At 40.1% G+C, this 26,703-nt stretch overlaps 2 protein-coding genes and 1 long non-coding RNA gene across 6 annotated transcripts; 1 reads left to right on the top strand and 2 right to left on the bottom strand.

Moving 5' to 3' along the window:
• Window positions 1-253: 253 nt before the first annotated feature.
• polh (polymerase (DNA directed), eta) lies at window positions 254-5,914 on the bottom strand. Its single transcript, XM_082557712.1, has 10 exons — window positions 5,571-5,914; window positions 4,315-4,449; window positions 3,898-4,130; window positions 3,590-3,768; window positions 3,406-3,509; window positions 3,193-3,312; window positions 2,826-2,949; window positions 2,690-2,755; window positions 2,382-2,554; window positions 254-2,261 (listed from the first exon to the last, which is right to left on the bottom strand). Exons 1-10 carry the CDS (start codon window positions 5,705-5,707, stop codon window positions 1,313-1,315), a joined length of 2,220 nt encoding a protein of 739 aa, XP_082413838.1. The 5' UTR covers window positions 5,708-5,914; the 3' UTR covers window positions 254-1,312.
• A 3,818-nt stretch (window positions 5,915-9,732) lies between these two features.
• On the top strand, window positions 9,733-21,660 carry LOC309720090 (polymeric immunoglobulin receptor-like). 4 transcript variants are annotated; one of them, XM_082556670.1, is made up of 10 exons: window positions 9,829-9,907; window positions 10,205-10,525; window positions 10,744-11,043; window positions 16,473-16,533; window positions 16,641-16,735; window positions 16,856-16,890; window positions 17,024-17,080; window positions 17,358-17,414; window positions 17,538-17,639; window positions 19,207-21,660. In XM_082556670.1, the coding sequence occupies exons 1-9, from the start codon at window positions 9,862-9,864 to the stop codon at window positions 17,601-17,603; spliced, it is 1,038 nt and encodes a 345-aa protein (XP_082412796.1). In that variant the 5' UTR covers window positions 9,829-9,861; the 3' UTR covers window positions 17,604-17,639; window positions 19,207-21,660. The 4 variants fall into 4 exon arrangements, with proteins under 4 accessions (XP_082412794.1, XP_082412796.1, XP_082412797.1 ...); XM_082556671.1 differs by lacking the exon at window positions 19,207-21,660 and adding an exon at window positions 18,521-19,056; XM_082556668.1 differs by lacking the exons at window positions 16,473-16,533; window positions 16,641-16,735; window positions 16,856-16,890; ... (2 more) ...; window positions 17,538-17,639; window positions 19,207-21,660 and adding exons at window positions 11,178-11,247; window positions 11,369-11,463; window positions 11,563-11,597; ... (1 more) ...; window positions 11,871-11,945; window positions 12,115-13,249 and having other exon boundaries at window positions 9,733-9,907.
• LOC309720092 lies at window positions 21,657-26,429 on the bottom strand. Its single transcript, XR_014280407.1, has 3 exons — window positions 25,557-26,429; window positions 23,647-23,761; window positions 21,657-23,133 (listed from the first exon to the last, which is right to left on the bottom strand). It is a non-coding gene; the product is annotated as an uncharacterized lncRNA (long non-coding RNA).
• Between the last annotated feature and the right edge of the window lie 274 nt (window positions 26,430-26,703).

Below are 26,703 nucleotides of genomic sequence, written 5' to 3'. Positions count from 1 at the left end.
TGACGTTATACGTCAGCTCCCTACCTGGACAACCACAGACACACAGAACCATGAACTACCACACACTTAGTGTATTTATGTTTTTACTTTTTTTTTTATAACACTTTATATTACTCACCTGATTTGGGCTGATTAGACTTAACGAGTGGAAATGGCCTCCATTGTGAGCCAAAGCCTTAAACATTGCTTGAATTATAATATCATTAAAAGTTATTATGGAAATATTTGTTTATTGGGGGTTTTTTGTTTTGTTTTTTACAGTGACACCAAAATCACACACACCCTTTGCTTTAATTCAATTAATGCAGCTGATACTTATTAGCTCATCCAGCTGAAGGGCCAATGAGCTTATGTCACAGTCAGGCATCTGTCCATACTGAACAATAATCCTTCCTCTGAGGCTATTGTTCAGATTTTACAATAACTCAGACACAATAATCATCTAATAGATCTTCAACCAAATTCTGCTCCGGGTCAGGGTCAGATGTGTCATTTCACAGGCAATAACCTGTGAACTGTAATGGATTTTGAGCCAGAGGAGCTGCTACATTATTGACCTGATTGATCTTTTATAACATTTCAATCTGCCCTCCGCTACATTATTTTATGAGTTATCAGCTCATCTTGTACCAGTCCATGATGTAGGCTGTGAGCTCGGCCATGGCAATATAAATTTACATTTGTGAAGTTAGCAATAGCCTTGTGATAAAGGATGACAAGTTCAGGGCTACTTTTGTCACATTTGTTCTTATAGAAACCTAAAAGGCTTGCTCACAAGGGTGTGTGGTTTCCTATGTGAATCTGAGTCTTCTATGTAAATGTACTTAGTTGTGTTTGGAAAACTCATTGACACCAAGAGTATTTCAAATACTACCTTCTTGTCTTACAAATCACAATCATGTGCCCCTCTCTCTTTCTTACTAGAACACTTCATACTGTTGATCGAGTGAGGATTTCTGCTCTACATTCAACTAACTAGTGTCATCTGCTGATAAGTCAAAGTACTACAGCATACTGCATGTTACTAGGATGAGTAAAACGAATCTTTAATACACTCTGCTTTAAAAAAAATGTCTCTTAATAATATTGTCTTTTTATTTATCATTAAAAAGTAAATTAAATAAATCAAATAAATAAGATTTTTTGATTTTTTTTTATACACATTGTTATCATCACCCAACTTCAACATTGAAAGCAGAAAAGTCTTAATGTACTGTTTAGGATATGGCTTTGTAAACAAACATTTTTTAAAATGTACATAATCAGAACTACGTTTGAGTTTAATTTAAAACTGCGGTTCTGCATTAGATCTTCAGTTTTTCTTGAAGAATGAATCCAGAGTGCCCGTGCTTGCACTTTGGGAGCGGGGTCTTTTTGGTGCTGGTCCCGACTGGCCTCTTGTTTTAGTCTTGCCCCGAGAGGAGTGGGCTGTGTCTGCTGCTGCTGCTCTGAGAGGATTCATAGCGGTACCGGAAGAAGAAGAGGAAGTGATGGTTGATGTGCCTGAAGAGAAGGACTGCTGGAGGTCCAGAGCAAAATGATAGTCATTGTGTTCTGGCATTTCCCACGCTAACACCTCCTGACCACAGCGTTCACAGCTCATCAGATCTTCACTGGCCACAGTGGGAGGAGGGTGATTTGACTCCACATTAATGTCCAGTTCATTCCTTAACTCCTCACTTGCCGACTCATGAGATGCATTCTCTGAGCTAAGTTTTGACTCCAAGCCTGATGCCACAACAACAATGTCTTTGGTGTCTTCCTCATCAACGGGACCTGGCATTTGTCCGTTTTCAGGCTTGTTCAGTGCTGACCCTGAAACCTGGAGGCTTTTTTCAATGGTCTTCTTGTGAAAGAAAGAGGAAATGCCTGGGTGGGGGCTGGATGAACCAATTTTGGACTGAGAAACAGGTGTAAAAGAGGAAGCAGGACAGACAGCGTCTGACTTCAACTGACTAACAGAAACAGAAGTATTGTGAAACGAGGAAGCTGGGAGACCTTCATTGCTGTGTGTACCAGAATCCTCTTCATCATCATCATCATCATCATCCTCCTTTCTAACCTTCTGTTTTTGTTTCTCAACTGCCTTTTGAAAAAAGGACTGGATGGAGCCGGTTTGTTTACACGGGGAGACATTTTTTGGTTCACGGGGTGGCTGCGTTGAAGTGCTATCACTGGAAAGAAAGCCAGCGATCCCCCCCGCTGATGAAACATCGCTGAATTTACTAGCTGAGAGGTATAACATGCTGAGGGGTGGAGTCCTGGGGACATGATGGAAGACAGTTTAAATTAAAAAATTTAAAAAAATAAATAAATAAAAATCACAGAACATCCCTTTGGCAAATTACTTTAAACCCTCTGCAGTATCCTGTTCTAATTACCATGCAGCCTGATGGTTTCCTGCTGTGTTCAGACTCTTGATAATGGCAAAGGTGTCGCTGGATATTTTGGTCGCCTCGTAGCGCACTAAAGCACAACATCTAGAGAAGCTGCTCATCCTCTTGTCGCCAAGCTGACGTACACCAACTGTCAGCATTTTAGCCACACGACCGTTCTATAAGAAATTAAAGGAACTGAGCTGAAAATAGTTGCATTTACGGGATTTGGCACTAATGTGAAACCCAACTGAAAAAAATATGGTTTAATGAGGGAAAAGAACTAAATTACACAACCAAGTATTGTGTCTTACCACTTCTCTGTCCTTGGTCAGCCTCTCCTCTAACTCAAGAGCCAGTTGATGAAGCCAGTACTGTACCTGCACAAATACAAATACTTTAAAAATGCTTGTGGAACACACTGAAAGAGCACAGAAACATTGGCTCTACCTGCTCTTTAGTAGCCAGCGATGTCTTCCCAGGAAAGTTTTTACTGCAGCCAATGGACTTTGGAAGCTGTCTTGGTTTCACAGCTTCAAAATCAATCCCCCGGCACAAGTCGTACAGCCACTGACTACATTAAACAAGGAAGCAGGATAAAGTTTAACGTCCCTGTAGTGCAGAAGGGTTTCCAAAATTACAAAGTTTCTTTTCTGAAGCAGAAGTTCAAGTACAGAAGTTCAGAAATGTTTAAGGAAGTTTAAAAGTGCAAAACTACTTGTTATTATTTTAATAACACCATGTGATTACTTTCTTAAGCAAGTTATGTCACCATTATCAAAATGATAGTGTTTGAAGGCATTTCTGGCTCTCTCACCCTGTTTTTTCTCCAAAGTGCTGCTCCAACTGAGCCTTAGAGAAGCGAGTGAGATCGCCCATGTTCTCTATTCCCAGAGTTTCTGTGATTGAAGTTCCCAGCTTACCCCCCAGGTTACGGCTGCAGGGAAATAAATAATACAAGAGGACAGGGTTTAATTTTAAGTTTTTGCTGCCACTCTGTCAATGTAAGCGATGACATAACTAAACTTACATCTTGCCAATGGGGAGACTGCTGAAAAGTTCTGTCACAGAGTCCAGAGGAAGAACAGTTTGTCTGTTGGGCTTGTTCAGACCACAGGCTAGTTTAGCCAATACCTTGGAAAGGTGAGCGGTAAATGATTATCTCTGCAAACACAGTTACCGGTCTGAGACTATTAAATAGGAGTTTATCCTACCTTATTGTGTGATATTCCTGCAGAACAACTGAAACCTGTGTGTTTCTCCACAGCTGCTCTCATTTCCTCAACAATCAGTGCTCCAACAGTTAGCTGCAGTTCTGCAGAGTTCTGCTCACCCACTGACGGGAACGTTAAAGATTCCAGCCACTGCTGGAGACCTCTGGATCGCTGTTCCTCTGAGCACAAACATGATGTTGTTAGGAGGATAAAGCCTGCCAGAGTTTTTTAGCTGTTATTCTTCGACAGCTTTCTGTGTCAACTGCAGAAACAACTCATTGGGTAACTGAAGTTAGCTTACAGCCTACCTTTATCCAACACAGTGTCCTCTGCAGAGTCTTCAGCTGCAGGTGAACTTTGTGGGTACCCCTGGATGTAGGTAGTTCTCAAGAGTGAAGTTTCGATTTGTTTGTCAGTCATATTTTTCAGTCGCTGCTGGACAGCAGCAGTCAAATCCATGTAGGCCTCATCAATGCTAGCTCTCTCAATCACAGCAAAGCGAGACATGACCTCAATCACCTCCACACTCGCCTCTCTGTAACTACAAAGGGGACAGAAAGAAGATATTTGCAGTACAGCTTTGGCCATAAGGATTTAAGACAATTCAAAAAATAATCGTAAATTTAATTAAAGACAATGTTGATCGAGTGTTGATCCAAAGATTTAATGTTGATCCAATTAAAAAGAGGAAGTCTCTGGGGATGTACATCAGCAGCAGCACTTACTTTGTCAAGTCAGCCTTGCCATGAGACTCACGCACTCGTGCCACCTGGAGGTCTGGGCACAGTTTTTTTGCATCATCCACCCACATGTTCCTGGTGACACCATGAGCCCTGGCCTCGTAGCTCACAGCTATAATACTAAGAAACAATAACATTTAGTCAAAGATCACAAAAAAAAAATCATAAAGTGTGAAAACATTTTAGAAGGATGTCTAAGCGGTTATTTGTGGGACATGAGGGCGGGTGAGTTGCCAACACAGAGACATCAATTCAAATGGTCAATGCAACTGAACACACGCAGTCGTGGGAACGAATTCACCAGTGGGTTACAAAGAGAGAGGGGAATGTTTAAATTCTCTGTAATCTAGTCAACATTCTGTTTTACAGAGTATTTCATTATTTCAAAATCTGCTGCTCTACTGGCATTTTCTCCCCTAACACCAACTATATGGTTTACAGAGAATGGTCTGAAAAAAGAGAAAATAAAGCTGCAGTTTTCTGGGTGAAAGTGCCTTGTGCAACTAAGAGGTCAAAGAAAATGGCTTCACGCTGATAGGAAGGCAACAGGAACTCAAATTCAAATAACCACTCAACTAAGTTATGCAAAAAAAACAACATTTTTAAACACAAAAAACGATGAACCTTGAAGCAGATGGGCTACAGCCACGTAAGACCACAGCAGGTGCCACTTCTGTCAGCTAAAAAACAGGAAACTAAAGCTACAGTTCACATGGGCTCACCAAAATTAGACAAGAAATGACTAATAGGACAGTGTTGCCTGGTCTGATGTGATTCAGGTTGGTGGTGGTGGTGTAATGTTGTGGTTTTTTTAGCAGAGTTTGTGCCCCTTAGTACAAACTGAGCATCGTTTAAACAGCACGGCCTACCATGTCCATCCCTTTATGACTACAGTATAACCATGTTCTGATGGGTGCTTCCAGCGGGATAACACACCACGTCACAAACCTCAAATCATCTCAAACTGGTTCCTTGAACATGCCAGTGAGTTCACTGCACTCGAATGACCTCCACAGTCACCAGATATCAGTCCACTAGAGCAACCTTTGGCTTTTTCATCAACCTTTTAACTCGATTTACACGAATACGAACAGGATGTACGTAAGGCACACCAGAAAAAGAAAACTTTCGTAACTTTAGCTTTAGGAACCTAAGTCACCCACAGACCCAGGTTTTGTGTCACGGCTAGGTGTTTCAATTGCGTCGATCACAAAAACGGTATCTCTGTGTCAGAAACTCACCTGCCTCCTTTCCACGTCTTGTACTGGGCCACCACACAGGGAGTATTCCTCAGAGCTGGATTCAGCCTCTGCTCCACCTGCACGTAAAAGCAGTCCATGTCTACCAACGCCACCACCCTCTCCTTCCCGTACTCCATTATTAACGATGAAAATCTGTCGGTGGTGCTAAGATATGTGTCCGCTTCTTGGCGGGGCTGTTAATTCACAGCTGTCATCAGAACTGAAAGTTCGGTGGACTTGAACGGACCGCCAAAATACACATCGATCGCTTTGCATTTCGAGGGTTACATAAATACGTCATCAACAGTCGACGAAGAAGTCCCTTGGTAATATCGTCATCACTGAAGAAAACCAGAACTTATGTCATTCTACAGTTGCCTGCACATCGAAATTAGCTACCAAGACCACAAAGGTGCAAGAAAGTGACCAGATTCAAAACAACAATATAAAAACACTATATACACAATGTATAAGTTACAAGAAACACTGTGGGGCTGTATACAAGGGCATCCATAATATATTAAGGGCGGAAGGGCATTTGGTGATAGTTAGTGACACTTGCAAAATATGGAAAATGCAATATATTAATAGTGTCATTCTGAAATATTTTAAAAGCTGAAGTCTTCCTTTTTCGCCTTCTCCCTTTAGTGACCATCACATCGGATCATCTGCCTTCATTTCCTGATTACTCCAAATGAAAATCCCAAAAAGTAAATTGTGTTCTGTGGGAGAAACGTTTTCGTCACTCATCCGAATTACTACTTCAGTTTCAGCTGAAGTAGCATATTAAAAACAGCATGAAACTGACCTCACATCGTTTCGTCAGTCATTATGCAAATCTACTGTTTATAAGGTTGGGGAAACTAGCGGTCACCTGAGACTGAAAAAGTCAATTGGATAAGTAAAAAAACGTTTCTCCCACTTGATTTGCTACTTCCCACAACTTAGACATTCACATTACTCACACTCTCATTACACATACATATAGGATCTTGGGGGTGGGCACGATATACGGAGTCCAAATTACCATCAGGGTGTACACCTCACCCCTGGCGTCGTTGCCCACCTCTCAATTTTGAATACACGTAGACATTGAGGGCTAGCAGGAGGGACTATGCGCTTACCTGCTGCTCTCTGGCAGGTAGCTCCATGCCCTCCTGGGTTTTAAATGCACCTTAGAACACACATGCATCAACACTACAATGAGTGGGTGGAGGGAGGTTTGGAGTCTTCTCTCACCCCCGTTCTCTGCGGCCTGCTGGAGCGGGGGGGCTAGGAGGAGAAGTTGGCCGTCCGACTGCGGTCTGGAGTGTGGGGCCTCCCTGCTGCTGCGGAGTCGGGGAGGTCTGCCTCTCCCCACCGCAGGGAAAAGGGTAACACCACCTGGGTCTGGGTGCAGTTCCCCCCTCCAGGGGCAAGGGTACCTAGACCCAGTTCGTAGAGTACGCTTGGGGAGTGTGATCATGTGTACAGCGTCTCTTTATGTCTGTCTCCACGTTGGTTGAGTGTGGAGTAAGTGCATATGAGAGCATGAGGGTGGGAATGGATGTTTGTGTCTGTGTGTGCCTGTATGTCTGTGTCTATATGTCAGGTTGGGTATCAGACGCCACCTCTCCGGGGACATCTCAGGCCCTCCAAGGTTTGGAGGCCTATCTCCACCCACCACCACTTCCCCTGCCAGTGGCGGACTCCCTCAGGTGTCGGTGCGTTGGTGGTTCTTTGTGTCTGGGGGTGGGCGTCCGGGTACACACCGGCTCACTCCTTGGCGGCCGCTTATCGGGGCCTGGAGCCTGGGGCTCGCTCGGGCCACTTCGGAGGTGGGGTGTCCCCGGCCTCTCGGCCTGGGGCTCGGTCACTCAGGCACAGCTGGCTGCCGGCGGAGCTCACGGGCGCGTCACTGCAACTCCCCCTGGCTTCTGCTCCGCGGCTGCTGAGTGAGCCCTCATCTGGGACTCTCCCCAGCTCTTAATGGGACAGTGGCGTGGCTGCCCCTCTGTTGGTCTTCCTTGGTCTCTTGTGTTCTGGGGGCCTCTGGATGTCTGGAGTTTTGATCTCCTCCATACCTGCTTCATACCCTGGAGGACGGGGCTGTGCACACTCCCTAGCAGATCGTTACATGGAGAAACCTTTGGAATGCAAGCATGCTGATCCACACAGGTATGCACACAGGTGTACACACGGGTATTCACAGACGCGGACTACAGCTTTCTTGGCTGCTGCCTCAAAGCACATTGTGCGCTGTCTATCTTGCGTGCTGCACAATATCGTTTATTATTTAGTATCTACTGATATCTACTGCTAGCTAGTTTATTGTGATGGTGCCGTTTTTTTTATTATGTTGCTCTTTGTTGTTTGCTTTCTCTTCTGTTTTTTTTCTCCATACAGGTGACCCAGGTGTTTTGTTTCTTTCTTTTTGTTTGTTTGTTTTTTGTTTTTTTTCTTCCCCCCCTTCTCACCGTCTTTTCTCCCCTTTGGTTTTCTTTCTCTCCCTCTCTTTCTTTCATTCTTTCTCCCTGTCCTATCCCCCAGTCATGTCTGTCCCGTTTGTAGCAACTGAAAATAAAATAAATTCATAATTATAATAAAGGTCAATCAAATGGACCAATATGGCAAGGCCATGATGATCCACTTGGTAAAATAAATCCGCTTGGCTTCTTTGTTGGCCTTAAGACAACAATTCTTATGGCTAAAGATCCAAACGGGACACACACAAAAAAAAAGCAAGGTTTCATCTCCATGCTAAGTTGTAAAGAAGCATGACTGTATTTGTAACAGTACGAGCAGCCCCGCGTGGACCTCCGTCAGTCTGAGACAGCGGGGTCAGGCTGCGCAGGCCGCTACCAGAAACGTCACGGTAATGTTTTGGTATTGTGGGTCGTTTACGCCCAGAGCATTGTCTTGCAGGAAGGTCATGCGTATAGATTTGTTTTCTTTTCATTATGAAGGTTGGCACTCCCGCACACTATTTTATATAAAGTTTTTGATACAAACATGTTTTATTGCTTAAGTATAATTGAGGTTTTTGCAAAAGTATGAAGCTGTTTAATATGTGACTCTTAATGAGTTGTGAAATAGATGGAAGTTGCACACGGTATAGAGAAGTAAGTTTCATGTTCAGTGTGCTGTAAAAGATGTGTGTTTATTTTTGATCAATTTCAGTATTCAGAACAGGTACAGTTATCCACTTTAATTTCAACCAGATAAGAGTGTGGTTTGCCTTAAATACAGTTGAATATTGCTGTAAATTCACTGTAAACTTACAGTGGCATTTAATCGCTTAAGCAAGCAGGGATTTCATCTTTGTTATTGTGGCACCATTCCTGGGGCCCGTAACATTATAGTTTAGTATTTTATGGCTTTGGCATATATGGCTGCTACAGGTATTAACTAACTTATCTTCATTGATGATGTAACTGCTGATGGCTGATGGAAGTTGCAGAATGAATTCTGAGGAAGATGGAAACATCTGCTCATGTTCCAGTAAATGCCTGCAAACTCATTGAATAACTCTTCATCCTGCAACAAGATAACTTACTGCTAAGGCAACACAAAACTTTCTCAAGCCCCAAAAGGTTAGTCACCTGATAGATAAACATCAAAAAGGTGGTGAGCATCTATGACAGCTGGCACTGCATGCAAGGGATATGCAACAAAGTATTAAACATGACTGCATTCATGTACCTACCATTACTTTGTCCCAAGCACTGTTGTGCCCTAAAATGAGGTGGCAAGTGTTGTAATTGATATATGGTGGAACTAAAATGTATGTTAATGATTATGAATTAAAGTTCAGAATGTGCACTTTAATCACATCTGCACTGTTTGGTTTAAATTTTGACACTGAGAAGCACATTGTGGCTTTAGCAGACACTGAGTCAGAGTAACAGGAAAAGTTGTCAGAAACCACAGAAATGTCACTCACGTTACCAAAGAACTGACACCCGCTCAGAGAAGATGACCTTGCACAATGTAGAACAGTATTTAATTTGCACAATGAAACCCTTTCACTTTCCTGTTTTGACTACATTTTTATATTTTAGTTTTCTCTGTTCTATTTTCTTTTTCAATTTTCTATATGTTGCTAAGAATGATGGGTTTTGAAAAGCCACCAGCTTGACAGATGTTGGATGTATTACTGTTTACTACATACACTCTTTATTTTGTGAGCCAACTTATGTAAAATTACTGATTTACATATGAGGAAGAATAACAGAAACGGCAGTGACAGATGCATATAAGGATGAAAAAAAGGAAGTGGCACTCACACTGTTTTTTCTGTTCATTTATCGATATGGCTGTCTATGCCAGGATTATTTATATGTTGACTGGACTAACAGGTATGAGGGGGAGGCTTTTAAAGTCCTTTAGCTTGTTTATTAATTTTTATGCTGATTATAAAAGTTCCAATAACAAAAATATATTTGTAATAGCCTTGTAATTGTTTTTATTTTATTGAGTTTTTTGAAGACACTATCTAATAAGGAAAAATGAAGATTTTTAAAAGCGTCTAGCCGATCAATGGAATTATTCCACTAAAGTGCTTTATTTGTTCTGTTCATGTACAAAATATAAGCCAAAAAGAAAAAACCTTTTAAGCAAACGAAATAATGTAATACTTTATTTGTTCTCTGCAGGAGTTCACAGCATAACTACAGTCAGTAAAGTCTCAGTGAAAACTGGGAAATCTATCTCCATCCCATGTCTCTATGAGTCCCAATACAAATACCATGTGAAGTACTTGTGTGAAGGATATTATTGGAACTCCTGCAGTGATGTAGTAAAAACAAACACAGCAGACCCTTCAGGAAAATATTCAATCTCTGATGACAAAAAACAGCAAATTTTCACTGTGACTATAAACCAGCTGGCCTATGAAAACACTGACTACTGGTGTGTGGTGGAGATTAATAATGGAGCAGATTATCGAAAATATTTTAAACTGTCAGTTACCAGTGGTAAGTGCACATCTTTGTACATATTTTACATTGTTTCCAGGATTTCTTGTCACGATTTCTAACAAAAAAAAAACACAAATATGTTTTTATTTTACTAAAAAAGACTGAATGTGCTCTCATTTGTTGTTAAACGTCAATAAGAGAAGATATCTTAAGTCTGAATTACCAATGAATTTTGAAGGGTTTTTGTATGTATTGTATTTTTTGTGAACTTTAAGGGACCCCCAGTCTCCATGTGAATCATCAGAGGATTACAGGATATATTGGAGAAAGCACAACTATCAGATGTCACCACAGTTACTCTGGAGAAATGAAGTGGTGCCGGCTGGGCAGGAACTGTGTGACAGGATCATCTGGATCCATAGATGGAACAACAGTGACCACTTATATGAGCGAACCAAATGTTTTCACAGTGACAATGAGTGGACTACAGTCAGAGGACAGTGGCTGGTATTGGTGTGCTGAAGGGGACATTCAGATACCAGTATATTTAACTGTTACTGAGAAACCAATCACCAGTGAGTACAGCAAGCTATCATAAACTCCACATATATATCAATTCTATCCATTTTTAAATGTTAGTACTCTAAGAGATATTAGGATAATGATTGTCATAGTGCTCTAGTAATTATTTATGTATATTTAATTATAGCCACTGCCTCTACTGTTGCTCACGTTACTGGAAATGGAACAATTCACACATTTGAAGACAAACAAGAAAGGTTTGTTTTTCAGTTTTATGTGCAGTATTTAATGAACTGTTCTTGTAAGGGAAACTGTCAAAAATTCCTTTATGCATGTCATTGATCCTTGTTAAGCTAAACTAAATTATACATTTTGCAGAGTTCCGTTTGACCTAAAGATCCTCATCATTCCTCTGAGCCTGCTGGTCGTGGTTGTAATTGTAGCTTTTCTTATCTGGTTTATAATGAGACAAAGTAAGTGTTATTGAAATCATTGAAACATTTAAAATGCAATTAAAGTTTTGAATATTGTGCATTGTTACACGGTCAGTAACAGCAGTTATCTTTTACTAGAGCTGAGAAAAGCAGAATCAACTCCCACAGCAAAGGTAAGAGATCCTGTGTGACAGGTCTATATGCAAAGAGTTCTGTGTGACACCAGTCTGACAGCGTTGTCTTTCTGTAAATTACATTTTGCTCATTCTACACAGATTGATGAGGAAGTGACATACGCCAGTGTAAGAAATGTGGGAAGAAAAACAGCTGAGGTAGCCCTAACATACCACAGCTAAACATTTATATTTAAGAATATAAGTAGACATTTTTTTTTAAAGCATGTTGGAACTGTAAAGTGTTGGCTTTCTATTTTTGTTCATTCCCAGGGGTCATTTACAGAAGGTGATGGGGAAATCACATACAGTTCGGTTGTGACCATAAAGAATCAAAGTATCAAAATGGTAAATATTAAACATGATAGCAACCGCATCCTGTTTCCCACTTCCTGTGTTTCCTTCATTTAAAATGTTGGTGTCCTGGTATTTTGTGTGTCACTTGGAATTTGGTCACATTCTGCTCCCCCCCCCCCTCCCCCCCCTAACTGTCATTTTTGTTTCTGTTCTCCAACAGGGTGAAGAAAAAGGCACAGAAGTTACATACAGCACATTAGCTACTCTCCACTGAAATATTTAAATATTATAACTTGGCAACTTTTTTGTCACGTTTAACTGTTGTTTAACAAAACAGGTATTCGACAGAACATCACTTCATATTCTCTACTGTTCACTGGTTTCACCATACTTAAGCTATTGTGCAGAGGTCTGGGGCATTAACTATAAAACCACATTACATTCACTTTTTACTCTTCAAAAGAAAGCAATTCGAATCATCCACAATGCAGGTTATAGGGAACATACAAACTCACTATTTTTGCAGTCTGAAATATTGAAAATTGACGATATAGTGAAATTCCAAACAGCACAAATTCTATTCAAAGCAAAAAATAAAGAACTGCCAGGTAATATTCAGAGTATGTTTTTTTTGAAAGAAGGAAGTTATAATTTAAGGGGTTTTTGTAACTTCAAAACAATGAAGATACGTACTACAAGAAAAGGCTTTTGTGTTTCTGTTCAAGGAGTGAAACTATGGAACAAACTGAATATGGAATTAAAGCATATGTCCATGTCCAAACATAAAACTGTTCAAAAAGAGTTATAAAAATATGATCTTCTCGATCTATAAAGAAAAGGAAAATATTTAAATTAAGTGAATGTCTCTATTTAAAAACAAACAAACAAAAAATTCATGATGTGATATTATAGTATATAGTATATCAGAAATCTGTTCACTATTTTTATTACAAATTATATCAGTAAGGAAGCTGACTAAATATTCACTGATAATTTATGGGACAGGGGTGGGATTAAATAAGTGTATACTTCTTCCCACTCCCTTTCAACATGTAAATTAATCAGAATGTTTTTTTCTATGTAATTTGTATAGTATTTTTTTTCTCTCTTATTTCTTTTCTAAATGTACTTGTATATTGTTCACATGTTGAAATAAATTACCAATCAATCAATCAATCAATCAATCAATCAACTATTCCTAAAGTATATTCCTGCATATTTGCAAAGGGAGTCAAAGAAGCGTTGATCTGTTTGCTCTTTTATAGAGATCAGTGACATTATTCTTGTTTTTTATTGTAATAAAGAAGCATTGCAAGCATCAACAATAATGGCTAATCCTGACTTCTATCATCTTTGTTGAATGAGAGTGGAATGATATACTATTTGGAACGATTAAGCATGCAGTCTGCCTTTACGTACATTTTTTAAACATAAATATGTGTGTAATGAGTCATTCTAAAGAGCTCACTAAATCGGTACTGCAGTGGTATTGTAATAGGACGCCACCACTGCAACAAGTCACTTTGTTAAATTTCCTAGACATTTCAGAATCAGCTGTAAGTTAGAACAGTTGTGGCCATCTTCCTGATGCAATCATGGATATTTGTTGTTTCATCCTGGACACGGTTCTGACACACACATCCTCAGCCTCTTTCCTTCCACTTAGCCTACAGTCTGAGGGTGCTATATTTGGGACTAAAACCCTCCATGCATAGGACAGAGTTAGTGGCATCTAACTTCTCCTTTGCCCAGCTTATTAACCCAGCAGGGTATTTGACGACTAGCATGGTGTAGGTATTAATAACCCAGGATTTGTTCTTTCCATTCAGCTGAGTCCTCAGGACTTGACTTACACTCTGGAGGTATTTGGTGGTTGCGGCCTTCTTAGTAACATCTTCATGGTTCCCATTTGCCTGTGAGATTCCACCGTACTCAGGCTACGTTCACACTGCAGGCCTTAATGCTCAAATTCAATTTTTTGTCTGCTTGTTCACACTACAAATAAAATTTGACAGCAAACACGCTCTAGTGTGAACCCTCAAAGCGGCCCGCATGCGCAAAAGAAGACGTCACACACAACGCGCTCTGTTTAGACCCAGACCAAACAGTATTGTTTGACTGATGGCCCTTAATATAAAGACTTTTTTCAGACTTTACATTTTCCAATTTTGCTTTAAGTTATAAAATTATTTTGTTATTTACATATGGCCTAATAATTATCCTTATTGCTGTTTTAGAGAGGAGCGGTGCTTCAAAGGCTAGTTGCAGATTTCTGTCAGAATCAGCAGATTATACAGTACAAATAAAATCTTCACGTTTCTCCAGCGTCTTCCCAACAGTTTCACTAACATCTACACGGGATGGCTAGGAAGCGTTCACGATGTCTTCTCGGACGCTTCTCCAGCGCTTCTTCGGTGCTGATAATTGGCGTCTGTCTTGTGTCAGTGACGTAAAAGACGGATTTAATCCGACTTGACCATTCAAACAGCAGTCGCTGTCTAAAACATCAGATATGTATCGGATTCAGTACCACATACGAAAGTGGCCCAGGTTGGATTTGAAAATATTGGATTTGTACTGTTCACACTGTCATACCATGATCGGATATGTGTCACAAAGGGTCAAAAAAGTCAGATATGATGCACTTTCATCTGCAGTGTGAACGTAGCCTTAGTTATTCTCAAGGTCTGCAGTGTTGCCTTCTGGTAGTGCAGTCCCCTCAGGGCTGGACGGGGACAAAAAGTCAATATGGCCGGTGTGCCATATATCTATATATTATACATATATCTATGCATTTCATTTTGTTTGACAGTTTTTAATCAGTTTGGTACAATTGCTGTTATTTATTTCTTTGTTGCATTGCAGAACGTCAAAATTTAAAGCTACACTTTAGCTGTTAGCAGTGGCTCATGGTTAAAGTAGCCAATTATTTAACCCAAATCCTTGAATCTCTCATATCTTATTTATGTTCCTCCATCTATACTCTATAATTTTACTTTGTCTCTTCCTCACTTATCTACAGCTGGTGCTCCACCAGTAGCCTCCTGAGACTGTGAGGCCTGGTTACGAGTTGTTACTGGTACTAAAGCCCCACAGCTAACAAGTCGGTAAATTTGACACACTATTACTAGCTTGCTTTTTGTTGTTTTCTCTCAGTTTTCAAGCTCCACCTTTTCACCACTTCTTCCAAACTAAAGTTTTCCTACAACGTGCATAAGCGCACAGTGAAGATAGGGGAGGGGCTGGTCCTTTGTCAGCTCACTTTCGTGTGTTTTACATAGGAGGAAGAGTGATTGCAACTGCAGTGGCAGTGGCATACTTAGAGTTGAAAAATAGGAAGTGTTGCACTTGGAGTTTTCAAGTGCAACAGTTCATACGATTTTGTCTGCTCACTTATCAATATGGCTCTCTGTCTCAGGATTATTTATATCATCACTGGACTAACAGGTATGTGGCAGGGGCTTTTAAAAATTGCTTAGCATCTCTGTTGATTTTCAATTTCCAATAGTATTAATTTGTAATTTGTAATAACTTACCAAAAGAGATTTTATTTTATTAGCAAAACATTTAATTCTGAAAACATGTAGATAATCAACAGAACTATTCTATTAAAATGTGCATTTGTTTCTTTGCAGGAGTTCACAGCATAACTACAGTCAGTGAAGTATCAGTGAAAACTGGGAAATCTATCTCCATCCCATGTCTCTATGAGTCCAAATACAGAAACCATGTGAAGTACTTGTGTGAAGGAGCTAAATGGAGATCCTGCAACGATGTAGTAAAAACAAACACAGCAGACCCTTCAGGAAAATATTCAATCTCTGATGATAAAAACCAATTTTTTTTTACTGTAACTATAAACAATCTGACAAATGAAAACACTGATTACTGGTGTGTGGTGGAGATTAATAATGGACCGGATTATGGAAAGCATTTTCAACTGTCAGTTACCAGTGGTGAGGTTCCATCTTTGTTAACATTTTAAAGTGGTTGTTATTAAAAGTTAATAGAAATAGACGTGAAATCTAAATTGCCAATGGTTTTTCAAATCTGTATTTTTGTCCTTCTATCCACTCATTACTTTATTTATTTTAATGTTTGTCCTTGAAGGGACCCCCAGTCTCTATGTGGATCATCAGATGATTACAGGATACATTGGAGAAAGCACAACTATCAGATGTCACCACAGTAACTCTGGAGAAATGAAGTGGTGCAGGCTGGGCAGGAACTGTGTGACAGGATCATCTGGATCCATAGATGGAACAACAGTGACCGCTTATATGAGCGAACCAAATGTTTTCACAGTGACAATGAGTGGACTACAGTCAGAGGACAGTGGCTGGTATTGGTGTGCAAAAGAGGACATTCAGATACCAGTATATTTAACTGTTACTGAGAAACCAATCACCAGTGAGTACTGCAAGTAATTATGAACTTGACATGTGCACAAGAGATATTAGCACAATCATTGTTACGTGTATGAAATCCATCCATTTATAAATTTTAGTACTCTCAGAGATATTAGGACAATCATTGTTACAGTACTCTAGTACTGACTGTTGTTTTGTTGAATTATAGCTACTGCTCATACTTTTACTGGAGATAGAACAATTACCACATTTAAAAATGGACAACAAAGGTCAGATATGTTTTATATTTGCAGTAGATTTAGCGACAAAACTGTTATTTTGACTAAAAACCTTTTATGCTAAACTTAATTATGTGTTCTCAAACTGCATGTTGCAGAGCTTCATTTGACCTCAAGATCCTCATCATCCCTCTGAGTGTGTTGATCTTTATTGTAATTGTGGTGTTGTTCATCTGGTTGATACTGAGAAACAGTAAGTCTTGTTAAACTTTGATTTAAATCCAAACAGTATTTACTTGAATTTATGCATTATTGTTGGCTATTTTGCATTGTTAACACAGAGTCTGTAACAGGTGCTTTGTTTTTTCTCTAGAGCAGAGAAAAGCAGACTCATCAGCCACAGCAATGGTGAGTTATATTGATTTATTTCTCTGTGAGCTTGGTACATGATTCTACAAGAATAGCTAAATTAATTGATAGGGAAAACTTTTATAAGTACAGTTTTGCAGATGTTCTAATTATTTTCTGTTTTCCAATGCAGGCCGGAGTGGAGGTAGCATACGCTGAAGTTAGACCCAAGAAAAAACACTTAGGCAAGGTAAACAACAGCTGTCCTATCAAGAAATCAAGTCTAGGATTTTCAGTGAATATACTGACATTGGAAAGTAAAATGTCTAATTGATCAAATTAATCTTCCAGTATTGTCTTCATGCATGCTCAATCATCCATAGAACGAAATCCAAAAAGTTAATCTGTTCTACGTCCAGAAGAACAGATTCAACTCTCCTTTAAAGCTCTGTATGGAAAGAGTTTGGAGTAACCAGGCTGACACCTTTCAGTCTTTCTCTAAATTACATTTTGTTTATCCTACACAGGTGGACCAGGAAGTAATATACACCAATGTGGGAAACATTAGAAGAAAATCACCCGAGGTAACCCTAACATACTACAACTATACATTTGTATTTGAGTATAAGCAGACTTTAACTTTTTTTTTCTTAAAGAATGACACGACTGTAAAGTGTTCTGTTTCCACTCCTTTTGTTTTCCCCCAGATGTCACTTCCTGAAAGTGATGGGGAAGTCATGTACAGTTCAGTTGTTACCCCCAGGGATCAATAAAGTATTCTGATTCTGATTAGAAGAAAATCACCCGAGGTAACCCTAACATGTGTCTGTGAAGGTTCTCAGTCATCCAGGTCATCGTAGTCAAAGGAGCTTGCAAAGAAAAGCGTCTGGACTTCTTTAAGTTGCTTGAAGACGTTTCACCTCTCATCCGAGAAGCTTCTTCAGTTCTAAGGTCAAATGGTGGAGAGTCCATCTATGTCCACTGTGAGCGATCATCTGTGAACAGAGGCGGGGGTTTACGACACCAACTCTCTGCCATCTATAATCCAGTTTTGAGATCCCTTCCCAGACGCCTTAACGCCCACTCACATCCTGGGCCATCTGACCTCAGGAATTCGCATGATAAGGTGGGGCCAGGTTTCACAATGAACACACCCGAAACTCTGGCTGATTGGAACCCACACCCAGTTTCACACCTTGGCTCAGGCGATTAGAGGATCATCAGGGGGTTCTTTTGTCCCTCTGTGGGGGGTTACTCCCACTGGAACTCTCCACCATTTGACCTTAGAACTGAAGAAGCTTCTCGGATGAGAGGTGAAATGTCTTCAAGCAACTTAAAGAAGTCCAGACGCTTTTCTTTGCAAGCTCCTTTGACTAACCCTAACATACTACAACTATACATTTGTATTTGAGTATAAGCAGACTTTAACTTTTTTTTCTTAAAGAATGACACGACTGTAAAGTGTTCTGTTTCCACTCCTTTTGTTTGTTCAGTTGTTACCATAAAGAAACAAGAGGGTAAATATTAAAAGACCTGAAACCAACACACACGATTTCTCACATACTGTTTCTCTCTTTTCAAATAATTTAGCTCATTATCCTCATAAGACATGATTCGCTTTAAATTTGGTCACCTTGGTCTTTGCTTTTTCTTTCTAATTGTCATATTTGTTTCTGTTCTCTGTTCTCAGGGTGAGGCAAAAGACACAGAAGTTACATGCAGCACATTAGCCAATCACTACTGAAATCTTTAAATATTAGAACTTTTGGCCTTTCTGTCTCTTTATATCTACCTTTTACTGGTGTTTTTGCAGGATACAGTGTTTTTTTTTTTTTTACTGTCAGCAGATCAGTCACCTAGCCATGCAGTATGGCTACAGATTTGCATTCTCCAAAGAGCTCACTGAACTGGTCCAGTAATGGTATAGTAATAGGATGGGACTGTTGCAACAAGTCAGTTTGTGAAATTTCTTCCACAGTCAACTCTAAGTTATGTTATTGCAACCTGGAAACATTTTGGAACCACAGAATCTCAACAATGTATTGGCAGTACATGTAAAGTTACAGAGCAAGATTGCTGAGAACTGAGGCGTATAGGGTGTCTTGTCTTGTCACTTCCTGTTTTGCTTTGTATAACCTGTTCCTTTGTGTGTGTGTGTGTGTGTGTGTGTGTGTGTGTGTGTGTGTGTGTGTGTGTGTGTGTGTGTGTGTGTGTGTGTGTTGTGTATGTTGTATGTTTAGATTTATGGAGATTGTTTCCTGCTATTCAGTTAGTTTTCTGTCTGCTATAAACACACTCTTAAACCTTGTTGAAAGAACATCCCAGAAGAGTCGAAGCTCTTATAGTTGCTTAACTGTCAATTTTGTTTCTCAACAGGGTGAAGGAAAAGGCACAGAAGTTACAGCACATTAGCTACTCTCCACTGAAATATTTAAATGTTATAACCTTTTGCATTTTGTGTACCTGTATTACTGGAGTCTTTGTCAGACAAGTGCTGCAATGTGTTATCTGCTCTCATCAGCTTGTTATATGATTTTTTGTTTTTAACTGCTGTTTAAGAACTATATTCCTGCATATTTGCAAAGTGAGTCAAAGAAGTGTTGATCTGTTTGCTCTTTTATCAAGATCGTTGACATTAATCTTGTTTTTTTGTTATTTTTTGTAATAAAGAAGCATTGCAAGCATCAACAATAATGGGTAATCCTGACCTCTATCATCAGGTTGTGTGAGAACTCTCAGTGTATATCAAACATTTTGTCTTTGTTGAATGAGAGTGGAATTATATACTATTTGGAAAGATTAAGCATGCAGTCTGCCTTTATGTAAATTTTTTTAAACATAAATATGTGTGTAATGAGTCATTCTAAAGACCTCACTAAATTGGTACTGCATCTTTGTTTCATCCTGGACACGATTCTGACACACACTAATCCTCAGCCTCCTTCCTTCCACTTAGCCTACAGTCTCAGGGTGCTACATCTTGGACTAAAACCCTCCGTGCATAGGACAGAGTCAGTGGCATCTAACTTCTTTGGCCAGCTTATTAACCCAGCAGGCTATTTGATGACTGGCAGGGTGCAGGTGTTGATAGCCCAGGATTTTGTTCTTCCCATTCAGCTGAGTCCTCAAGACTTGCCTTACCCTCTGGAGGTATTTGGTGGTTGTGGCTTTCCTAGTAACTTCTTCATGGTTCCCATTTGCCTGTGAGATTCCACCTAGCTAACCTCAATGTCTGCAATGTTCCCTTCTGGAAGTGCAGTCCCCTCAGTTTGTTACCATATGACTCAGGGCTGGACGGGGACAAAAATTCAATATGGCTAGTGGGCCATATATCTACATATTAGATTAGATTAGATTAGATGAAACTTTATTAATCCCTCGGGTGGGTTCCTCTGGGAAATCCAGTAGCAAAGCATCGAAAGAAGTTGCATGTTACAGATACATTAAGGGGAATGAGAGTAAGGATATAAGCATAAATACACCATATATACACATATATAGATACGGAAAATACAATATGGATATATAGGATTGCTCATTTGAGTAAGTATATTGCACAGTGATTATTGCACAGTCAAATATAAGAAAAAAGACAAAACAAAAAACAAATATTGCAAATATTGCACAGTGTAGAAAAGCACCTACAACTCAGTTGTTCCCGCCCTCCCTTGTCCCCCTGTTTCTCCTCCCTCTCCCCTCCAGTGAGGAGTTAAACAGTCTGATGGCGTGTGGGACAAAGGAGTTTTTAAGTCTGTTGGTTTTTGACTTTGGGAGAAGATACATATATCTATGCATTTCATTTTGTTTGACAGGTTTTAATCAGGTTGGTACAGTTGCTGTTATTTATTTCTTAGTTGCATTGCAGCATGTGACAATTAAAAATTACACTTTAGCTGTTAGCAGTGGCTCATGCTCAAAGTAGCCATTCATTTAACCCAAATCCTTGAATCTCTCATATCCTATTTATGTTCCTCCATCTATACTCTTACTCTTTGATTTCATCTTCCTTCATCTCTTTCTCACTTCTCTACAGCTGGTGCTCCAGCAGCAGCCTTCTGTGACTGTTGTGGTCGCAAATTTTGAAGCCATCATGATAACCTTATCTTCACCAGCGATTTGGAGGTCCAGCTTTTTTTTTTTTTTTTTTTTTAGATCCAATTGAAATCAATGCATTGAAAATGATTCTGTGGGAAAAGAGTAGTATTCTTGGAACAGTTTAATACACTGCATCATATGAACAGGAGGAAAAATACATACAAACATTTTACCTGAGAATTAAATAGCAGAAAGCAAGCAAAGCAAAACCCCAGGGTGTACAGGTTTAAGCGCATGCAGATTGGGACCAACCCCACCAGACAGATAGCAGTAAAAAAAGCTCAGAGGGTTTTCCCAGGTCCTCTTTTAAAGGTGCCAGTAGTCCCACCTCCTGCTGCTGAGTAAGTTTCCCATGCGGCCAAAAACAGTAGGTGCAGGGTCAAGTATGGGCCAGGGCCATTTCCCAGAGGGGCACCCTTAGGCTACGTTCACACTGCAGGTCTTAATGCTCAATTCCGATTTTTTGATCAAATCCGATTTTTTTTGTCTGCTCGTTCACACTACAAATAAAATGCGACAGCAAACGCGCTCTAGTGTGAACGCTCAGAGCGGCCCGCATGCGCAAAAGAAGACGTCACACACAACGCGCTCTGTTTAGACCCAGAGCAAACAATATTGTTTGACTGATGGCCCTTAATATAAAGACTTCGGACTTTACGTTTCCCAATTTTTGCTTTAAGTTATTTTGTTATTTACATAATAATGTAAATAACCTAATAATTATCCTTATTGCTGTTTTAGAGAGGAGCGGTGCTTCAAAGGATAGCTGCAGATTTCTGTCAGAATCTGCAGATTATGTACAAATAAAATGTTAACGTTTCTCCAACGTTGTCTTCCCAGCAGTTTCACCGGATGGCCAGGAAGCGTTCGCGATGTCGTCTCGGTCGCTGATAATTGGCGTCTGTCTTGTGTCGGTGACGTAAAAGACGGATTTAATGCGACATGACCATTCACACAGCAGTCGCTTTCTGAAACATCGGATATGTACCACATACGAAAGTGACCCAGATCGGATTTGAAAATATCGGATTTGTGCCGTTCACACTGTCATACCATGATCGGATATGGGTCGCATAGGGTCAAAAAAATCGGATTTGATGCGCTTTCGCCTGCAGTGTGAACATAGCCCAAGTTTAACCATTTGCTTTGTCTTCTGACAGTAGGTCAAAACATAGTGTGGTGGCAGATTTCTTTTCTCATGTATTAATCACATATTTCAACTATATCACTTTAGTATAGTAAGAGTACTCCTGTCACCAGTTTGTTTGCATGTGGAATGTGATCATAAGTGGGGCCCAAGTTTTATTGCACCTTCACAGCAGACTCATTTTCCTCTTGAGGACTCTGGACATCCTGTTGCAGATGAGGTGACGGTTGGTCGGAGCTTTTCTTACACTGAACAGTTAAGGATCTGCTAATAATTGATCTGCTGTGGAATGTTCTTTGTTTAAGAGTGTCTGTGTCTGCGTATATAAGATGTAAGGGCGGTGTTAGGTATTTTAGTACCATGGTAGCATTTACTGGATATTGTTTTATAGTGACATTATACAGGAAAACTCTGTCATTCAATAAGGCCCCTTTGTTTTAGTTATTTTTCTCTTTGACCCAAGAATTGATGTGTGAGAATCACAGGCTGGTACAAGGTTGAAATACCACAGAGATCACTCCCTCAGCTACATTAGTTTCTTAATCTCTTAGGAGATGTTGAAGGCCAGATGGTTTGTTTCAGAATTCACTAATGAAAGAACTCTTTATTTTGTGCCTTGAAAATATGTCGCTAAGATAATCACAATTGTAGCTGAACTGATAAACTACACAAAGGATGCTTCTTCACCCAAGGGCAGGAAGACGCTCCCTTATCTTGGTCTGTACTGGTTTAAACTGATAATCTGCTGTCTCATGAATTTTACCCTCTATATAAACTGTTGTACTTGTGAATAAAGTTGAGTCAATTTGGGAAGACAACCTGAAGCAGTCTCTGTTTTCTTGTTCTCCCAAGCTGCTCCCGAGCTCGTACTAACACGCTGAATGGCATGCTTGAATGTTGCTTGAGAATATATTTGACTGTGTTACAGACTAAGGGACATTCTCTGCTGATAGGTGAAGGTACATTCTCTGCTGATAGACGTCCACGCCTCGGAGGAAGTCGATCCACCACAGTAAAATGTGTGGCTGTTGCTGGAATACCTGTCAGTATGCTGGGGACATCTGGGACAAGAGGAGGTAGAGGCATAATGACTGCATTAATTTGCCTTAAGTCTTGTGTGAAACGCCATACGCCAGGTTTGTTAGGCTTTGGCACAGGATTGACAGGAGTGTTATATGGAGATACTGTGGGCTTTATTACTCCAGCTGTCAATAAATCTCCTATGATGATGTCTAAGGCTGCGGCTTTTTCAGCGGAAATGGGATATTGCTTGACATATACTGGCTTGTTGTTTTTCAGCTGAGCATGATAAGGTGTACAGTCAATAAATCCTACATCATTCTCACCTCTTGACCATAATGTCATGTTCTGATATTCAGCTGGCAATGTGACAGCAGAGATAGTACAGTGTATGGGGTAGGTTAGATCTATGTGTCGACATGGTGCAGTAATGTCATAACCTATGTCTGAGTTATGTGACAAAACCACTGTTTTATCTTCACTGGTGTGAGCAGTTATCATGTTGATAAACAGTGTGAGAGAAACAAAAGTGTGGCTCCCAGATGTGGGATTACCTGGTAGTGGTATTTGTACACGTTTTTGGCACAGTGTGTGACGTGGAATAACGGACAAAAGGATGTTGAGTTCATTCTCTGCTGAGGCGTCCAGCTGACACAGAGGCTGTTCCTTCTCCATGGTGTCGGTGCAAAGGGCAGAGAAAACATAGCTGTTATCAGTATCTGCAAACATTTCACCCTTTGTGTTAAATGAAATACACAAGTTCATTTTTGCCATTAAATCTCTGCCTAATAGATTCACAGGCGAGTTTGGAATAATTATGAATGGATGATATGTAATTTCATCTGGTTTTGGGCCCCAGCGTGTCTTTAGAGAATGAGTTTTGGGGCATTGCACTAGAGTTCCGTTTATTCCCATGGTGTTGATGCACACAGAGGAAACAGGCCCACTATAGAATTTTCCAGACAGTGAACTTTTAGTGGCTCCACTGTCAACTAAAAAAGAATAAATCTTTTCACCTATTTCTATATCTAACATGGGCAAGCTTTCTGTGTTACGGGACAATTGCAAATGCAGCATCGTGTGTAGTGCTTCACACTGTCCCTCATCCTCACCTGGGCCTCCCTATTGTCGGTCCAGCCTTTCGTTATCATATGGGTGGGGATTAAAATGTGGATTATAAGGTTGCTGCCGAAGTGCAAAGGGGCCATTATTTTGATGTGATTCCTGTCTGCGTTGCCAGTTAACTTGTCTGGAAGAGCTCTGCTGACACCTAGTGGCAGGAGCTGGTCCTGTGTTTTGTGGTTGAGACCCACGTGCTGCTGATTTGCATTCCCTCCTCCAGTGCCCTATTTTTCCACAGTAAAAACATACGTCTCCACTCCTATCTCTCCTTCTGAGATCTCCCTGCTGCGCTTGTTGAGGGGGCGGGGCCCCTGCATACATCATTTTCTCACTTTCCTCTGAGCCTTCAACATCAAAATTTAACATCATTCTAACATTTTTAGCCTTCGTGCTGTTGGGAAAAAGATCTGCACCGGCTTTCGTTTTGACAAGTGTGATAAAGTTCTTTATCTTCATGTCATAGAGATTATCAGTGGCAGTCAGCTTCAATAGTTGTGAACATTCTGGATGAATATTGTTTAAGAATGTTGTTATGAAAATCTGATCATTTCCACCTTCAGGCATGCATGCCTCATTAGTCCAGCAGTGCATGAAACGTTTCATAAACACTAGAATAAATTCATCTGGCTTTTGCTTGCACATGGTTACTGCATTTAAATCGATTTTATCTCTAGACATTGTGAGCAGAAATTTCTTTAGATTTTGAAAAAAGGCTGTGATTTTGTCATCGTTTATCCACAAAAACGAGGTGGTGTTGGCTGCTTGGTCATTTTTAGGGTCTAGTTCCTCTACTTCTTCAATAAGCTGAGATTCAGTCACACCTGGGATTCGTTGACATAATATATATCTATAATCAGGCCCACCCAAGTGGTGGTCCGCTATTTGTGATTTTATATTTTATTTTTTTCGGTTTTACAGTTAATTTTGATTTTTTATCGGACCCGTCTAAGGTCTTTGAATTATTCTGACCCATGGTCAGTGATTTCCAGAGGGGTTTAGACGCTTGAAGGATTTAAGTTAGTTTTATTTTGCTGTGGCACACCTGAGGTTACTTGATTTTTTGCTAGCAATTTTATCTTTTTAGTGAGCAACTTCTCACTTTTTAACGAGCAACTTCTCGTTTTATGACCACAGGCAACTTCCTGTGTCCTTTCTGCTTTAATTTACAAAACAACAGGCAACTTCCTGTGTTTCTATGTGGGCCACTAAAGAAGGCTCCTCAGTGTATCCCACTTGTTACTATGTGGGCCACTGAAGAAGGCCTCGTCAGTGTATCCCGTTTCTATGTGGATCACTGAGAAAGGCATAACACAGTCTTATAAAATAAAAGACACGTGCCTACCTTCGTCAGGATCCCACTTCTGACACCAAAATTGAAGGAAACGGTTTCCAGGGCCTAATCCGTGGATCGACTTCCTCCGAGGCGTGGACGTCTATCAGCAGAGAATGTCCCTTAGTCTGTAACACAGTCAAATATATTCTCAAGCAACATTCAAGCATGCCATTCAGCGTGTTAGTACGAGCTCGGGAGCAGCTTGGGAGAACAAGAAAACAGAGACTGCTTCAGGTTGTCTTCCCAAATTGACTCAACTTTATTCACAAGTACAACAGTTTATATAGAGGGTAAAATTCATGAGACAGCAGATTATCAGTTTAAACCAGTACAGACCAAGATAAGGGAGCGTCTTCCTGCCCTTGGGTGAAGAAGCATCCTTTGTGTAGTTTATCAGTTCAGCTACAATTGTGATTATCTCAGCGACATATTTTCAAGGCACAAAATAAAGAGTTCTTTCATTAGTGAATTCTGAAACAAACCATCTGGCCTTCAACAGGCGTCTCCTAAGAGATTAAGAAACTAATGTAGCTGAGGGAGTGATCTCTGTGGTATTTCAACCTTGTACCAGCCTGTGATTCTCACACATCAATTCTTGGGTCAAAGAGAAAAATAACTAAAACAAAGGGGCCTTATTGAATGACAGAGTTTTCCTGTATAATGTCACTATAAAACAATATCCAGTAAATGCTACCATGGTACTAAAATACCTAACAGGCGGTGGCCACAATTCAGAGATGGTCCTGGTGTTTCACTGGGATGTTCTCTCCACACTGCAATGTGTTTATTAAACCCAATTCAAATCAAGCTCACTGGTTGTGTTGCAGGTTATTGTTAAATTTTCCACAACAATAGTCAAAGGTCACACATTAGTACAGCAAATAGCATAGTTTCTTGTGATAATCTTACGATATACATGGGTATAATACTTCACCTAACTACATCAAATATATGGGTTAAATGCTTTATATAGTGATAAACACTCCAGTGTGGGTTAATATATATTGTGTGTTCGTGTGTGTGTGTACTTGATCACATAATCTTTACAGTGATTTCATGATGTTGTTTTCAGTATCTCTGTTACCATGTTACTATTTTCTAAGAGACATGTTTTTGAATGTGCTGCATGAAAAACGTTTATTGTGCGTGGGTGCGT

The sequence above is a fragment of the Aulonocara stuartgranti genome (assembly GCF_965226115.1).
Source record: "Aulonocara stuartgranti genome assembly, chromosome: 13".
Lineage (NCBI taxonomy): Eukaryota > Metazoa > Chordata > Actinopteri > Cichliformes > Cichlidae > Aulonocara > Aulonocara stuartgranti.
Note: the sequence above shows the minus strand (reverse complement) of the source record. Positions and strands in the feature narration are given on the sequence as shown.